Raw genomic sequence first — 18990 nt, forward strand, 5'->3', positions numbered from 1 at the left:
CTCTTTGTCTCTCACTTCCAGCACCTCCAGGAGTTTCTACAGATCAGCTGGTTGAGATCACAGGTTTGATTCCATGCAAGTTGCATCAGATAAAAGCCTCAGCTAAGCACATACATTTAAATCTCCTGTAGGGTCCCGTTAACCGCCCTCCCCCCAATTATTTTTTTTCTCCCCAAATTGCTTTTTTTTAAATGTATTTAATTTCTTCCCTTTTTTTTTGGATTCTGTGCTTTCTGAATTTATTGTTGTGGTAAAAAAAAAAAGTACGTCTAAATTACAATTAATGAAAGTTTAACTATTTAACTACAATAACTTAAACAAAAGTTTTAAAAGGCACTTTGTATGCACCTTTTTATAAGGCTTAATATAAATCTCAGGTGTACCCAGAATGTGTTTGTGAAGTTTTAGCTCAAAATACATATATATATTTATATTATATTTTTATTAATTATTTATTTATTTGTGAAAAATACCTTGCAATTTTAATCCATTGTCAAATGATATCAAATTTCTTAAATATGAATTACAATTTATTTTTTTTTACAAATAATATTGGATTTATATCAGCCATTGGCCCCCCTGCTTTCTAAGATATCGGCACAAAACCTATATTGGTCAACCACTAGCTCTAATAAGATATTTCTTACTTGAATGCTGCTTTTAATTGCTCCGGTACGAAGATTAACATGACAGACAATGTGTGTGCGTCAAACTCAGGGTGGGGTCACAGTTAATATGGCAGTTTCAGTCAATTATTATGGGTGTGGCAGTTAAAGTGTGATGTCACATTTCACAGATAAATCATGAACACAGAGACACTGTTCATGATTTATAGAGATAAAAAAAAGGAGTGAGTGGATTTTTAGCATCATAGGGTGATTGTGTACACACACTGCTAACAAACGTTTATGTTCACACAACATGTAAAAGTTTGTGTCTAAAAAAGTGATCTAAAAAAACTTTTACAATTTACAATTTTAAATGTTTTATTTGTTAAGAAATTCAGTTTTGTCTGCTCAATTTTTCTGTTTTCTGTTTTGAAAAAATGTATTATAAAAATAGTGTTAATCAAAAGAAGGCATAACACATTAAAACATATTAAACATTAAAAACATTAACATATTAAAATGAAAACAAGGGAATTTTTTGATATTCCTTAAAGTTCTGATAGTTTAATTATCATCACTTTTAAAGGTACATTCTACCGTATAGTAGGCAAATATACAATGACTGATACTGATATATTGGCATTTTTCAAATATATTCATCGGCCAGTAAGTAAGTGAGTTGTCAAAAAAAAACTATATCAGTCGACCACTAGTTTCAAGCTGGAGAAGATAGAGAAAGATAAAGATAAAAGAAAAGAGAATATATGTGAGCATTCCAGACAGGGGTTGGAAGATCATTCCACCAGCCATGAACGGTAAACCAAAATGTTCTGGAAAGTGATTTTGTGACTCTTTGTGATAACACCATGAAACAACGCTCACTAGTGAATATCAGACTTCTGGAGGGGATGTAGATTCATAAGAGTGAGTGGAAGTAGTTGGTGCTGAGCCTGAGCCTATGTGCAAGCATTAATGTCTTGAACTTGATGCGAGCCGCAACCGGTAGCCAGTTCAAGGAGATAAAGAGAGGTGCAAAATGGGCTCTTTTGGGCTTGTTACAGACCAGTTGTGCCACAAAGGTTTGAATGTGCATGATGGGAGTCCAGCCAGAAGAGCATTGCAGTGGTCCAGCCTAGAAATGACAAGGGCCTGGAAAAGAAGTTGTGACATTTGCCAAACATGGTAACCCATATTCAGAAATGTTGCTCTGCATTTAACCCATCCAAGTGCACACACACAGCAGTGAGAAGTGAACACACACCCGGAGCAGTGGGCAGCTATATCTAGTGCCCAGGGAGCAACTGGGGGTTCAATGCCTTGCTCAAGGGCACTTCAGCCATGGGTATTGACAGTGGAAGAGAGTGTTGTTCATTCAATCCCTCCCACCTACAACTCCTGCCAGCACCAAGACTCAAACCAGCAACCTTCGGGTTACGTGCAGCTACCACTGGGTCATTTGGTTGAAATAAGAGAAAGAGCTCTGTATCATCTAGCATAGCAATTGTAAGAGAAACCATGTGCCCATATGATGGGTCCCAGTGATGCGGTGTATATGGTGAAGAGGAGGAGTCCAAGAACTGATCCCTGAGGAACCCCAGTGACCATTTGATGTGCTGTGGATACCTCTACACCCCAGGCCGCCCTGAAAGACCTACCAAGTGAGATGGGATTCAAACCAGCAAAACATAACACCCAGTGATGCCCAGTGATGAGAGTGTGGAAAGAAGGATCTGATGATTCACCATGTAAAAAGCAGCAGATAGATCCAGTAAAATATTAACTGATGATTTGGAATCAGCTCCTGCAATCTACAGGGCTTCAGTGACTAACAGTAGCACAGTCTTAGTTGAATGGCCACTCCTAAAGCTGACTGGTTAGGATCCAGTTGGTTGTTCTGGTTAAGAAATAATGATACCTGGTTAAAAACAACTCATTTGAGTGTTTTTGCTATGAAAGGAAGGAGACTGACAGGTCTGTAGCTATCTGCAAGTGAAGTGTTTAATGTAGGTTTTTTGAGCAGTGGGGTTACCCAAACCTGCATGAATGCAGTGGGGAATGTGCATGTGAGAAGAGATGTGTTGATGTTGATGATGTGTGTGAGCTGTGGTAACAGTGTAGGGGAGATTGCTTGGAGATAATGTGAGGGGATTGGGTCTAGTGGTCATGTTGTGGGATGTTGTGGGATGGCTGGAGAGGAGAAGTTTGGATACTTCTGCCTCAGAGAGGGGAAAAAAGGAGAAGGGAGAAGTGGTGGATTTGGCAGTATGGACTTGAGCAGAATAAGATGAAAGCAAAGAATGAAGATGAATATGACACAATACTATAGAATGTCACATTTTATTATTAGCTGTTGAAACATACATGTTGTACCAAATAAAAAAGACAGAACTTTTAGAGTTCATCCCACCATCTGATGTAAGCATAAGTATCGGGACAGATGAACTTAAAGGGCACTTATTACGCAAAATTCACTTTCACATGTTGCTTGGACAAAAAAACTGTGTGTATACAACCACTCTATAATAACAAAAATCCACCCAGTTCTTTTTTTTAATCCCTGTAAGTTAAAAGCAGTGTCTCCCAACAACCTGTTTTCAGTTTAGCTGCTAATGCGACGTCACATTAGCCACAGGCCTCACCCACGAAAGTTGACAGACACTGTCGTTTATACATAGAACCGCCCTGAGCGAGTTCACAGTGAGTTCAACACTGTCCACCATTGCCATTGCATTGCAGCACTTTAGGTGTTCTGTAGCTGGTTGTAGGAATCCACATAGCTCTCTCCATTTACTCATGAAATCTGAGCCGCTGAAGATGAGGTGGATTAACTTTATTTTTGAAGAAGATTCTCCGTCAACTGTGCAAATTATTTACACTGTACTGCTTTGTGAACGAGGGTCAGTGTAAAGCAGTTTTTGCACAAACATTTCTATTGAAGTATGGAGCAGTGCCAGCTGTTCGTGATCCAGCTACACCTCCAGAAGACGTAAGTATCACACATTAGTTTTCCAAATTGCCTTTCCAAAAGACCTCCCTGGCACTCTGTAAGGCTAATGTTGCAAAAGCTACCATTGTCTGTCTACTGCCTTCACGTGTTACCAGAATGATCATGAATAAGAAATTGGGAGTTAAAATTGCATATGAAAGCAATGTGAAGTTGACCACTGGAATAAGTCATACTCTTAATCCCAAGTGGAGCTTATAAAGTTTGTAATAGCATGTGATGGCACCATGAGTTGCTCCTGTCTGTGTAATTCGTAAAGTGCATTTTTTTTATGCACAATACAATCAGATGACTGACTTTTAAACCGAGTGTGTTTTCTGTAAAGAATAACCGGCTTGTACTAATAGTGGAGTGTTTATTCGCAAAGGCTAGCTTTAACATTTCAACTTTTTTTTTCTTCATGTTTTCAATTGTATCAAACGTTAATATGTCAATGTTTAAAAACAAACATTGAGCCTTTTTATTACATCTGTATCTGCAGTTTAAATGAATCCATGTCCCCTCTGAGATACATAAACTGTGTAAATACATGCTATTTCAGACGCAGATTCCAGGAATGTTTTCCTATTTTGGAATGAAAGACACTAAGTACCGGATGAAGTGATTCTTATTCTTACCCAAAAATACAAAATGGAAGAAATAGTTAAAAATGAACACAATCTTGCTACTCAAACTCTGTATGAACACACACACACACACAAACGTATATATATATATATAAATAATTGCTTCTTTTGCATTTTGCATTTACTTGTACCTTTACTTTCAATACTTACATCCTTTGAAATGCTTTTCCCCAGCCTTTAATCCCAATTACACCTGTTGCTTGTTTTGGTGAGTTTCTGTCTTTAGTCTCCTCTTCAGCTGGTGAAATTCTTGTTCAATTGGATTTAAATCTGGAGGTTCGGGCAATCTAAGACTTTAAATTTCTTTGCCCTGATAAACTCATTGACTGAACTGGCAGGGTGTTTTGTATAATTGTCCTGATGCAATATGAAGCACTTATGCAATATGAGTCTGGTGGCATTTTCTTAAATATGGGTAACCAAGATAGTTTTGTACCCTTCAAATTCATTCTGCTACAGTCTCCATACACTAAGTCATCATTAAAATTGATAGGGCCTGTTCTAGAGACAGCTAGAGACAGCCCATGACATGACACCACCTCTACCAAGCTTTAGAGATGAGGCTGTATACTTAGGATCATTTGCAGTTCCCTTTTTTTCTCCACACTTTTGCTTTCCCATCAATTAGACAAAGGTTAATCTTTGTCTCATCGGTCCATAAAACCCTGTTCCAAAACTCTACTGGCTTTTGCAAACTTTAAGCTTTTCTTTCTATTTTGGGGGCTTGCCAGAGGTCAGGTTCTTGCTGTGTAGCCTCTATAATTCTGTGTCGAAGTCTCCTGTGGACAGTAGATTGTCAGAGCATCACCCCAGATTTCTAGAGGTTGTTTTTATACAGACAAGTATTTTTCAGGTTCTTTTTCACAGCTTTTATGATTTGTCTGTCATCAACTACTGCAGTTTTTTTCTGCTGATCAGGTCTTTGTTGGTTGTTGATATCCCCGGTGATTTCCTACCAGTTGATTTCTCCATGCCCTTTGTTTTTAATTGACTTCCTCTTTTCTTTTAGCATCCAAATTGCCTGCTTTTCTCCCAAAGTCAGCTCATTCGTCTTCATCCTGGTTTGTGTGTGTCGTCACTGAATGCAAGACTCAGAATGCAGAAGCAATGGATATAACTTATGACACATTTCCTGCTTTTAATATCTGAACAATTAATGCAATAGGACACAGCTGATCGCTCAGAAAGACCTGTGAGGCAAATGTTCCAATACTTATGCTCACATCAGATAGGAGGATGAAACTTTAAAAGCGCTTATCTTCTTATCTGATAAAACATGTATGTGTTGAAACACCCAATAATAAAACATGTCAACTTGTAGTTATGTCTCATATTCATCAGAGCAATTTTGTCTTTATTGTTTCAATACTTATGGAGGGCACTGTATCTGTAATAAGTTAATTTCAATAGCAGTTGTCACATCACAGTTAGATAAAGTGTACAGTCCTACTTTTTATTTATTCATCTAAAATTCTGCCTTATACAGTGAATTTCATTTTCATGAACTGTATTCTGTGATTCTGTCCACGTTTTCCTCTTTGCAGAAATGTTATGGCCCTAGTCCTGCCCTCTATCACCCGTCTTTCTAAACGACGATGTAGCTCCAGTGAGAATCACACGGAGGAAAACAGAAGAACAGATAATGGATGGAAGCTGAAAAGAAAGATATTTTCTCAGTGCAAACACTGAGGAATAACTGCTTCATCTGAATACCGAACAGAGACACATAAAAAAGCGTGAGATGAAAGTCAGAGATAATATGACAAAAGATGAACAGGTCAAATAAAGAGAAAGGCAAGAGGCCGTGAGACAATAAAGATGAGAGGAAATGAAAGAGAAATTGACTTTCAAATGACACGTTCTCTCTTTCGATGGTAATTGCTTCCTGATGCATGCATCACTTTTCCAATTAAAGATCATGTCAGTGATCTGAAGTCATTAAAATACAGACATCATAACGCTGCTATCAGACCGAACCCTCATCTCTCCTCACATCTCACAGCAGAACCCACAGAGAGAGACTGTGCTGTGTGGGGAAGCCTTTGGGAAATAAGTGCAAACAGGCTATAGGTCATGAATCTGAATTACAGCACAACAAACCCTTAAAAATATCAGACTGATGGCATCAAAACACTGCAGGAGGAAAACTTCACTGCTCAGACTTGCTCATTCAGCACTCAGGATATGTGAGGGAACTAGGGCTGGATATTGACACAATTTTCACAATTTGAATGAATAAAATACATTTACAATTCTGTATCTAATAAATATAGTCAAAATGTATATGTTTAGACTGTAAACAGATTGTTGTGGTCTCATCTCGTGTGCTTTCTTTCCCAAGCGCAGCCTACAATCATTTTATCTGCACTGTTTGTTTACTTCACTGGTTTGCATTCTATCTGCCATGTGCTGCTTTATTTAACTGTTTTTTTATTTGTATTTTTTTTAACATACCCTTATTTCTATAGTTGTATTTTATATTTAATCTGTATCTATCTATTTTAGGCTCTACTGTTAGTGTTATCTGTATGCACCAAGGTTCTGAGAGTAACGCAATTTCATTTCTTTGTATGTGTGTAATATATATGTGGAAGAACTGACTTACTTAGTTTCACCTGTTCATACAATACAATCTGCAAATGTAACATTCATCACCATTCAGTTTGATTCAGATTCATAATCTCTTTTTGATTCAATATCAATTAATTTGCAAATGTATTAGGTACGTTAGTTTTTCTTAGGAATTGTTTTTTTTTTCTATTTATTTTGAGATTAATAACATTTAAATTGCACATTAGGCAGTTTTTTTTATTATATATGCAATAACATATGCTATTATGTTTCAGTCCTCAGATAAGTTTTATGTAAGTATGAAGAGTATTGACAGAGTTCCCAATTCAACTTTATTTTGATTCACAAGCTCTTGATTCAGTTTGTTTCTGATGTCATTTCAATATTAATTAATTTGGAAATATATCAAATACATCTACATTTTCTTTAAAGAAAACCTAATCTAAACCTGCTTATGATTTTTATTTTAATTTTTTTGAAATACAATAATTAACACTGAAAAAATTATAATAATCTAAATAGCAGATAAGTGGGGGGTTTATATGTTTATTAATGCATTATGTTTCAATTATGTTTAATGCAAATATTAAGAATATTGACACAGATTTCAAAGCTCTTGATTTTATTTGATTTGATTTGATTCCAATCTCAATTTTATTCAATATTAATTCATTGGGATATGTATCAGGTAAAAAAAAAAAAAAAACTAAAGCAGATTTTTTTTCTGATTTATTGCTATAATTATTTCTAATTATTTAGATTTGACAATTAACACTCAAAAACTAATAATTGGCATTTAAATAGCACATAAGGCATGTTTTATATTATATTTATATTATAATTTCTTGTTAAAATATAAACATTTATACAGTGGCTGTAATTGAAACTCTTACCAGATTAAGTAAAAATATAATGAATATGTAATACAGTGCATATATTTTAAAAAGCTCCTCTGTAGAGTATTTCTGAGGTAAATATGATGTTACATGACATTATTGTTTACAAGCTGTTTCATTTATATCTTTCAGCGGTTGAAACAGATTTCATAGTCCATTCAGTAAGTTCTGTTTTTTTCAACACCTTCTGAACAAACTCTTTTGGTGCTGTAACTAATGGTAAAGACAGAGATGTTCGTTCACATCTACAATGATCTGTCAAGTCACATTAAAGAGTATCAAAACTGAATAAAATTGTTTTATATATATATATATTTTGTGATTAAATACACAAAACTTGAAAGCTGATCCTTTGTGATGTTTAGTGAAGTTTGGTTCATGAATCAACCGACAACAGTATCAATCTTGGGATTTAAGATTAAATATCTTCATTTAAATGAAGCATGTTTAGTCAACAATTGTCAACTGAACCCTTGTATCATCTTTATCTCACATGTTTCTTCTGTAGGAGACCAAAATGTGTCACTGGTTGATAAAAATAATGTGAAGTGCAGCTCATCAATCACTTGATGAGAAATGTTCGGGTTCTGGTAAGACCACTGCTTAAGAAACCTTCTCTAAATCCAGTGCTTCTAGAAAACTACAGACATTACTTTTACTGCAGAAATGATCCCTTCTTCCATTCATTGCAAAGACACTTGAGCGAAGTGTGTTCAACCAGCTCACTATGTTCCTTGTACAGAACCACCTCCTGGACAGTAACCAATCTGGCTTCAAAAGTATCCACTCAACTGAGACTGCTCTGCTCTTGGTTACTGAAGCCCTGAGACTGGATTGAACATTTCAGCTGCTTTTGACACCATAAATCACCAGATTCTCCTGTCCACCCTCAGAAAGATGGGCATCTCTGGAACTGCACTCCTGTGGTTAAAGTCCAACCTCTCCAAGAGATCCTTCAAGTTTCAAAGTCACAACAACTTGCTACAGGGGTTCCTCAAGGCTCAGTACTTGGACCACTTCTCTTCTCCATCTACATGACGTCATTGGGATCTGTCATTCAGAGGCATGGCTTTTCTTATCACTGCTATGGTGATGACACCCAACTCTATTTCTCATTCCAAGCAGATGACCCGAAGGTAGCTGCTCGCATTTCAGCCTGTCTGAGTGACATTTCTAGCTGGATGAATGACTATCAACTTCAGCTCAATCTTACTAAGACAGAACTCCTGGTGATGCCAGCTAACCCATCATTTCATCACAATTTCTCTATACAGCTGGGTTCGTCAACCATAACCCCTTCCTGGACAGCCAGAAACCTAGGAGTTGTGATGGATTATGAGTTAAGCTTCACAGACCGCATTGCTACAACGACCCAGTCCTGTAGGTTTGCCTTATTCAACATTAGGAAGATTAGACCCTTCCTGTCAGAGCAAGCCACCAAACTTCTTGTCCAAGCTCTTGTTCTCTCCAGACTGGACTATTGTAATGCTCTCCTGGCAGGCCGTCCTGCATGTACTGTCAAGCCTCTGCAACTGATCCAGCAGCGAGGGTTGTCTACAATGAGCCAAAAAAAGCTCACGTTACTCCTCTCCTCATCAGGTTACACTGGCTACCAGTAGCCGCTCACATCAAATTCAAGGTACTGATGCTTGCCTACAAGATGACCACTGGCACGGCGCCAACATACCTAAACTCACTAGTTCAATCTTATGTGCCCTCCAGAAGTTTGCACTCTGCAAGTGAACGATTCCTTGTGGTGCCATCCCAAAGAAGTTCAAAATCACTCTATGGACCTTTTCCTGGACTGTGCCAAGTTTGTGGAATGACCTCCCGATCTGGATAATACACATGCCCTTGGTGTGAGAGACCCGGGTTCGAATCCACTGTGAGACACCAATGTGTCCCTGAGCAAGACACTTAACCCCTAGTTGCTCCAGAGGCGTGCGACCTCTATATATAGCAATTGTAAGTCGCTTTGGATAAAAGCATCAGATAAATGTAAATGTAAATGTGTATACTGTTGTTGTTCTCTTGTTGATCTGATTGCTTTGGATAAAAGCGTCTGCTAAATGTAAATGTAAATGTGAGTTTATTCTGAGACTTTTGATTAAGACACTGGCTACGTTTAAATGCAACCAAATAAAATGTTCATATAAACACCTTAATCGATCCGATTGAGCTCAATTGGAATTAACTTGTGATCGGATTGAAGGGGGTGGATTACTCCTCTTCTAATATGATTGAGAGTGCATTAAACACTCGATCGGTTTCAATCACAAAACTGAAAGGACTGTGCATGTGCAATGACGCAGAAATAACGTAATGACATATGATGCACGGAATGAGCGGCTCTTCCTTTTGAATAAAAAGTTGTATAAATGCGTGTTCTATCATTATTAAACTATCCATTCACTCGGCAACTGTGAAGTGGAGCAGGACAACCTTGTTTTGGATACTCATCCACAGGCAACCCATTTTGGGTGCGGGGAGGGGCTTTTTCTTTTTTTGTGATAAATATGAGCAGCATAATGGATGAATATTGATATCTTTATTTATTCATAAATGGATAAATATCAATACTGCTGTTAAAAACAAGTAAAGGAGAGTGGTTATTATGTGCCATCAGTGAGAAACGTCTCAGGTTACAAATGTAACCTTGGTTCCCTGAGAACATGGAACGAGACAATACGTCATCGACGCTATGGGGAACGCCTCAGGTGTGACAGGTGTCTGAAATTAAATATCAACTCACAGCAATCATGCTGACCGGCGACAGCCGTGAATCATCAGCTTGAATGATGAGCGTGCGACCTGGATATAAAAAGGGCGCCTTGAAACCATGACAATATCCTTTTGTCTGAAGGGTCTGTTTGGCAGGCAGACCCTGAGGCATGGCTGGGAGACGTATTGTCTCGTTCCCTGTTCTCAGGGAACCAAGGTTACATTTGTAACCTGAGATGTTCCCTTTCGAAGGGATCTTCGACAATACGCCATCGACGCTATGGGGAACGCCATGCTAAAGGGAGTGCATGCCCAATGGCAGTGACAACTGTCAGAACCAGCAATTCAATGAACGCTAGAACCACTCACCCTCAGGTCACACAGGGCTGTCAGTGACAGCACTCCCTACGGTCATAGCCCAAGCTATATGATACCACAGAAAACTTCCATAAACATAGTTTAGTGAAAGGTCTACCTGGGCCTGCTCAAGGGCCTAGTACCACAACTTCAACTTCTTAGAAGGGGTCCCTTCTAGGGAATGTGGCCTAGGAACCCGAGGGAACCCCAGCCAGTCACTATTCAGGGGAATGTACAACCTGAAATGCCACCAGGCAGGCCTGACCTGGTGTCACTACATAAGACAGACTGGCCACTTCCTGTCTGTCCGTAGACAGAGCCTCTGGACACTTGCCTTTAGGAAGGCATCCAGCCCGAGGAACTGCGGAGCAGGCAGTGAACCACTCGGCCCGGATCTCAGAGAAGGGATATCCTGGAGAGTATGACTCAGCATAGTGCTTTACAACCCTTGCCAGCGAGGGGAGTTTATCTACTCGATCCACGGATCTACCCAGTGTTTGTGTTTCAAAAACACTGAGGAGACCTGTGAGGGCCTAAGGACTGATCTAACTGGGAGGCCTCATGAGAAGCCTATGACCGACTGACCAGACTCAGGAGACCACATACTCACATTGACCCTCAGTGAGGGGAGCATAAGATCTACCTGGTAGGCAACCAGGCTGTAGCAGGATAAAGAGGTTCCAGGAGGGAACCCGTAGCAGAGAATAAAAACTTGAGCCGAGCCAGGGCGCAAACTCACCTTCGGTAGCTGCCTGATAAGGACTGCTAAACTGAAAGTAAGTGGCCACTAGCTTACAAAACCCAGCATCACCGTGAAACTACTCCCAGGGAGACCTGGAGAGGCCTACTACCTGACAACCACAGTATGTGGGAGCTCACCTTCAGAGAGGCCTGGTGATGCCTACTATCTGACAACCACAATATGTGGGAGTTCACCTACAGAGAGGCCTAGAGAGGCCTACTACCTTTTACCAGATAACCACCTTAAGTGGAAACTGAAAGTCATTTGGAACTCAACTCCAGGGAGGCCTGGTGAGGCCTACTACCTGACAACCACAGTATGTGGGAGCTCAACTTCAGGGAGGCCTAGTGAGGCCTACTACCTAATAAACACAGTGCAGGAAAGCTTACTTTCAGGGAGGCCTGGAGAGGCCTACTACCTGAAACCCATAGCTGATAGTGAGCCAGACTGGCAGTCCAGTTGACTGTCTTTGGGGCTTTGCCTTCAGGGAGGCCTTATGAGGCCTACTACCTTACAGTTCAAAGAAGCGGAAATTCAACTACAGGGAGGCCTGTGGAGCCTGCCACCTAGTAACCACAGTATTTGGGATTAAACCCTCAGGGAGGCCTAGTAAAGCATACTACCTGACCACCACAAAATGTGGGAGCCCACCTTCAGGGAGGCCTGAAGAGGCCTACTACCTGAAACAGTCTAATCAGCTTGATGTAACTGCTGCTGGGGACTCGCCTAACAGGGAGGCCTGGTCGAGCCTACTAGCTGATAGCGAGTCTATTCTGCTACTTTAACGAACACTGCTGGAACCATACTATTAAAAACTTTTCCTATAGTTTTGTCCTAGTGTATGTTCCACAATGTTGTGACCCACCTCCGAGGAGGCCTGTTAAGGCCTAATAATCGGCAGTGAGCCTTCTGCCCAAACTACCAGGGCCAACCACCGAAGGTGAGCTGGCCTAGGAGCCGTATTGGGTGCTATTCGGTCAAGGAGGCCTGCTGGGGCCTACTACCCAACCGTGCAGTCTTCGTGGCAGAAAGCTGTTGCTACAGCATCTTGATACCTAATCACATTGCCAGAGGCAGTGTACTCAGCAAATAGCAATACCCTTATAGCAGGGGAGTACAACATACGCCATTCTGCCTAGTGGAGGCCCCATTAGGGGCCTATCTACTAAATGCATAGGCGTCAGCCCATGGCAATGCTCTGGCTTCAAAGGGAGCGGAGTTCAAAAACTGGAATGAAATGTAGTTTAGAACTCCCTGCTCAACCGGAGCCATCATGGTGTGAGGTAGATAAATACAGAGGTGAGAATGGACTACTCAAAACTACCCTGAGTTAGCGGGGGAGTAACAACCATATGCCCCTGCAATGTTAGACAGGGAACGGGCCTGCAAGTGGCTCCAAGGGTTACAGGGATTTTTCCTGCGCCCAGCCTAGGGGACAGGGGGGGGGGCTAAATTGCAAGCCAACCCACTTCAACCCATCGGTTGAGCGATTAGCTCAACGGGCTGAGTGGAGCCAGCTCTAGAGGCCCAAACATCTCTGTTCGGCAGGGTCTGACAAACTGTCATTTCGCAGAGCGAAAGATGGCCTAACCCTGCCAGACTGATCCTACCTCAGCTACCACCCTGCATCACCCCTGAATGCAGAGAAAGGGGCGGGCCTTGGCCAACAACTCCCATTTAAGGGAGGAGGCTGAAATCTAGGGGAGGAAACCTAACACATAATAAATGCGGCAGCTATACTTAGCAACACACCTCCAACATCTTTTTTTTTTTTTTAGGAAGAACAACTACTCTACCCCTGGGTGGCTAATAGCCCTGAGGCTAAACAGAAATGAGTGGTGGCCCACCACGCATATAAAATGTTATGACAGGAAGGCCATCACATACTCAGCACAGAAGCCAAATCTTCTTTGAGCTTCTTCCTAATTCGTTCTAGCCACCAACTGGGGGAGGCTTCAGGGCCCTAAAGTCCATACTTTAATTGCTCCTCTAAGAATGACCCCCTAGGTATATACAGGGAACAAGGTCTGTAGAGAAATACAATCAGTGTTAGTTATACACACAGAATTTTACAAACCAAAAAGTTCACCTGCGGCGTGCGGAGTGAAGACTCGCCAGAGAGTTCTCAATGAATCTGGGGTCCACCACTTTTACATGCCTAAAAGAGGCGCTCACATCAACCAGTTGCTACGGCGGGCCATCAGAACATAGTTCTCATCATAAGGCCCATCCCCAGGGCTGGTGTAACGTAAACGCCTGGGGAGTCAAGAAGAGGGAGAGGGCTGGTAGAAAAGGCCCTCCAGGGAGATCAAACCCTACTTCCGCTGAGCGTTGCAGCGCTTGTGCTGAATAACCTCCCTTAAGTCCCTCTTTTTTCGGGAGGCTCGCCTCCTCTGTGTCCTACTCCTCCATGGAGGGGGGACAAGAGAGGCGACCCTAGACCTCTGGTCCTGCCTACGGTCCTCAGACCAAGACGGACCAGGTCCTCCCACCTGCCTGGGCTGGGGCCCGGATCTCAGCAGTATACAGGTCTTAAATTCAGCTGAGCGCCCCTATGCCTCCCTAAACTTTCCAACCACCGCCTCAACGGAGGTGCCAAAAAGTTTATTAGGCAAAACTGGTGAATCAAGGAGAAGGGATTTTCTTTCTCCCCGATATCAGATGCCTCTCTGTGGCCACCATCGCCGCCATCGATCGGCCGATCGCGGCAGCAGTCTGTTTAGTGGCCCGGAGGGACAAATCTGTGGTCCGGCGCAACTCAGCGACCGCCTCAGGGGACAGCCCTGCCCCCTGGTCGAGATCCTGCAGCAGGTCAGCTTGGTAGGCTTGGAGCACTGCCATGGTATGAAGGGCAGCACCAGCCTGACCTGCTGTCGTGTACGCTCTGCCATTCAAGCGAGCCGTGGTTTTAAGGGGCTTGGATGGTAGAGTCGGAGCTTTTAGTGTCGACACCCGCCCAGAAACAAGATAGTTCGCAAACGTCTCGTCAACGGGCGGCATCGACACATAACCGTACTCACCGATCTCCTCAACATCAGCGAAGTTACCCCGCTGATGTCGATGAATACGGGCAGAGTACGGTTTCTTCCATGCCTTCTCGATCTCTGAATGGAGATCATGAAGGAATGGAAGGCTCTGCTGAGCTGGTGGTCTATGTTCAGGGAGAAACCGATCATCCAAACGACCGCGAACGATCTCTCCCTGATTCCCTGATTCCCCTATATTTGTGCAGTGTGCACATGTAAAATAAAAAAAAATAAAAATTAAAAAAAAAAATCTTATTTGAAGCTTGTAACCTATAAATGTGCGCATCAACCCGATCACTTTATTTAGCATTCATGTGAAAACTACAGTCAGATTCATCAATCTGAATGAATTCAGTCCCATTGAACCAAAACTTATGCATGTAAACGTAGCAACTGCTGAGATTCTTGCAAAACTCTGTAGGAGGCACGTGTATGATTATGGGATCTTTGTCTCAGGGGAAACATCTGAGACGCAGGAGACTGAATCTCCATTTAATCTGGAAGTTAAGTATTAAACAGATCTCATTGGAGATGTTTCTCTCCCATGAATAACAAAATATCTGAAAAATTCACATTAACAAACATCTTTCTGTGTTTATTCCTCCTGAGAGCTTGTCTTTGTGATGTCCAGTGTTGTTCCCAGAACTCTAAATTCACTATTCTCTTCCCCCTCAGGAAAGACACACACACACACACACACACATCTTGCGTCTGAGTGTTTTTCTTTCTTGAGGCTTTTTCATGTGTCTCTTACGGTTTGTTCAGACAGGCAGCAAAAATGTTTCAGTGTCCAACTCAGTGTGTTTATTTTTCTGTGGTCTAAACTGAAAAAAAAAAAAACTTTCACTAACCCCATCCAAACCACATTCACAGGACAATTCATATTCAATTAAAATCTGATCCAGTGTGGTCTGAGCATGTGATCGGATTTCAAAGTTATTATCCCTTCATTCAGAGTGCATCAAAAAAGTGTTCAGTAATGACTCTATGCATTTGTGAAGAATCTGTTGTTTAGTGAATTAGTGAGTGATTTCAGACACTGCAGCATATGCATGAATGTGTAACATACACTAAAATGCTAATTCTCAAGAGTTCTTAATAGTTTTATCTTTTTTTCCAGTACAAATATTGAATAATTCTTAAATCAACATATATTTACTGATGTGAGATATGCAATGACAAACAAACAACAAAATCCTAATTAAGTGAGTTTATGCTTAACAACAACAAGAAATCTGATTTAAGATATTATGTTTAGATACAGTATTTGTCCTGAAAAACAAGATATAAATACTGAGGAAGAAAATCAGTTTCTGCCTTGTGTCAAAATGTCAAAGAGGCAAAATCCTGCCTTCTAACAATCACAGCTGCTCTGAATTAAACAGAGAATGTGTCTTATAATTGTTCTGACATGTTTTACATATAAACTCATAACATTTTTATTATTATTATCCGTATGATTAGGAGAGCATCACCTACGTAAACAACGTATGCAATATATGTACATGGATACATTGTTTACATTCAGATCAAAGCATAAACAGTGTCTCCACCTATGGTGCTCCAGACACAGAACAGCATACATTGTTTACAGTACGTACTGTATGTGATACTCTCCAAAATGGCCCTAAAGGCTAACGCAGATGAGACAAATTGTTAAATAAAGTCATTATTTTAGTTTTCTTTGTGCACAAAAAGTATTCTCGTAGCTTCATAAAATTACGGTTGAACCCCAGATGTCACATGGATTATTTATTGATGTCCTTGCTACATTTTTGAGCCTTGATTGTGGTAGCTACAGGTATCCTTGCTGTGTATGGGAGAGTCTGAAAACTCTCAGATTTCATCAAAAATATCTTAATTTGTGCTCCGAAGATAAACTAAGATCTTACAGATTTGGAACGACATGAGTAAATGACAGAATTTTAATTTTTGGTTGAATTTTCATTTTTGTTTTCCTGCATGTTAGGTAACCATTAACCAACATCAAAGTACCATGAGCTTGGACAAGCTTAGTCATGTTTTAGAAATATTCACTTAAGATTTTGACGGTGGAGAAAGTCTCTGTTCAGACAGTATATGGTACTATCTACATCCTAACAAACAGGAACTAACTCACCGTTCTTCTCTGCATGTGGTTTGATGACTTCCTGTCCTGGCAGACAGGGACACGGACCCTCACATTTCACAGAGATGCTCTTGCTCGAGCTGCAGGCCTGGAACTCAAGTTTACACTGTGGAAGAGCAGAAAGGATTCTGGGTAGTGCATTTGGAGACATTATCACATTTAACTGTCACAGCCCAAGCTCTGAGCTTTATCACTCGTGAAATGAGTCTGTTTCCTCAGCAATGAGAAAAATACGAGCTATCAAATTAAGATGACAAGATTTGAGTTCCTTTGAAGTGAAGCGATTGTGTCAGATCTGATCATACAGAAACGGTATAAAATCTGCTGTGTTTTTTGGCTTTTAATTAAAGATGATGTCATGATTAGACTATCAGACATAACGCTTAATCAAGTGAAATACTTCATTATTTATTAAAAGCAGGATCAATTAAATAAACAGCAGACTGTCCTGTTGATTAATATCAAGACATCAGAATGTTGAAAATGTGAGCTTATAGAATAGAATGAGATTGTCTCCACGTAGAATGAGATTGTCTCCACGTAATTCCATACTGATGGAGAATAAAGAAAATATTAAATAAATCTGTGACATGGCTGTGGTGCTTTATTTACTTTTTTTCATCTTGATGAGTGTTTAAACCTTCCAATAACCTTTAAAAACAATAGACTCACCTGAACAACACACGGCATTTAAACACTGTTTGTGTGTATATTAAGTTCAGACTTGCATCTTGTTTTACCTCTGAAAGGCTCTTTTGTTCAATAAAGAGTCTGTTCAGTGTTTCAGATTAACAAAAATGGATTCAGAGAAAGAAGTGAATCACATCTGTCAAAAACTCTAGAGATCAATGTTTTCTGGCATACTCTATTTTATAATACATGCAAACAACATGAAACAGCTTTTACAACCCGTTTTATTTTCATAATGTGACCTGAATGTGACATCAGTTCATCCATCCAGATAGCACAGATAGTAAATAATTGACTAGAAAACCAGAAAAAAAATTAAATAAAGCATAAAACAAGTCTGAAGTTGTATGCAGGTTATTTTTTTTTTTTTTTATAGTGCATAAAGCTTTTATTTTGGTTCTATCTTATAGAATTTACTGTCATTTGTCTGAAAATACTCTGTCAGGGGATGGTTTTGTATATAATATTTTTTCTCTGTATAGTGCTACTGATTGTACATTTATTCATCCATCCCTCTAGATGTACAGTAGTTTAATAAAGTAAATACATTACAAAACAAATATGTTTCATATGTATATATTTCTGTTTCAGTCTAGTTAGTTTAATGGTGCATGAAGCTTTAATTTTTGTATTGTCTTTTCTTTTCTTTTTATTATGCTGATTATTAATTTCAGTATATTAGTTTCAGTTTGTTTTAATGGTGCATAAAGATTTAAATTTGTTTTTGTCTAATGAAAATTACTGTCATTTGTCTGAAAATATTCTGTTAGTAGATTTTTTTTGTTTATAATAATTTTTCTATATACTGTATAGTGTTATTGATTCTACATCGATTCATCATTCTTCCATGCAGACAGTTAATACACTATACACCAACTGTGATGCAGTCTATATTTATTTATTTATTTATTTATTCTATTTATTTATTTATTGTTCATAGAGCTTTAATATTGTATTTCTTAAGCTAATTTTCTATTTCAGTTTTCTATTTTTCCATTTTTTAACTGGTGCAAAGGGCTTTTTTTTCTCCTTTGTTTTTTTTAACTGGTGTATAGAGCTTTAATGTTGGTATTTTATATTATTTTATTTTTGTTATGCTGATTTTCCATTTTAGTCAAGTTTTGTTTCTGTTTATGATAATCATTGTAAATATAGTGTTACTGATTCTACAGCTGAAAATATCAGAATAGCCGTTCACATATCTACCGCGTCCACATGCTGCTCATTTCTCTGCTCTATCTGTTCAGACCAGGTCTCTCTCTCACTCCATCTCTCACATCTGATTTCATTCTAGCTGAAGGGAAGGAAATGGTGTGGGCGGGGTTAAAATGGTGCGGTCACAGATGGGAGGCACAGGTTGTGCTGGAGGTTCAAGTTTTTCTCTCTGTTCTTGAGCTGGAGGGGGGTTTGCGCAGGACTCAAGAATCCAATATCAACAGCGGACACAGTTCATCCACCTAACCATCCATCACCAAACACTGCATCATTTACACCAGCAGAGAGAGAGCTGTGCGCTGATATTGGAATTTAAAGGTGACTCTCTCCTCGTTGGGACACAATGATCCTGCACCTAGTGTTCAGGCTAAATTCCTCTGATCAGATTTATCTCACCTGAACCTCA

General features: G+C 39.9%; 1 protein-coding gene across 4 annotated transcripts in view; it reads right to left on the minus strand.

The window, feature by feature from the left end:
* LOC113113646 (testican-1-like) overlaps window positions 1–18990 on the minus strand; it is a 224592-nt gene that overhangs the window by 34282 nt on the left and 171320 nt on the right. For all 4 annotated transcript variants that reach the window (XM_026280021.1, XM_026280020.1, XM_026280018.1 and 1 more), the window contains one exon: window positions 16671–16785. In XM_026280021.1, the coding sequence (XP_026135806.1) occupies window positions 16671–16785 (115 nt within the window). The remainder of the gene's footprint in view (window positions 1–16670; window positions 16786–18990) is intronic.

The sequence above is a fragment of the Carassius auratus genome, chromosome 14 (genome assembly GCF_003368295.1).
Source record: "Carassius auratus strain Wakin chromosome 14, ASM336829v1, whole genome shotgun sequence".
In the NCBI taxonomy this organism is placed as follows: Eukaryota; Metazoa; Chordata; class Actinopteri; order Cypriniformes; family Cyprinidae; genus Carassius; species Carassius auratus.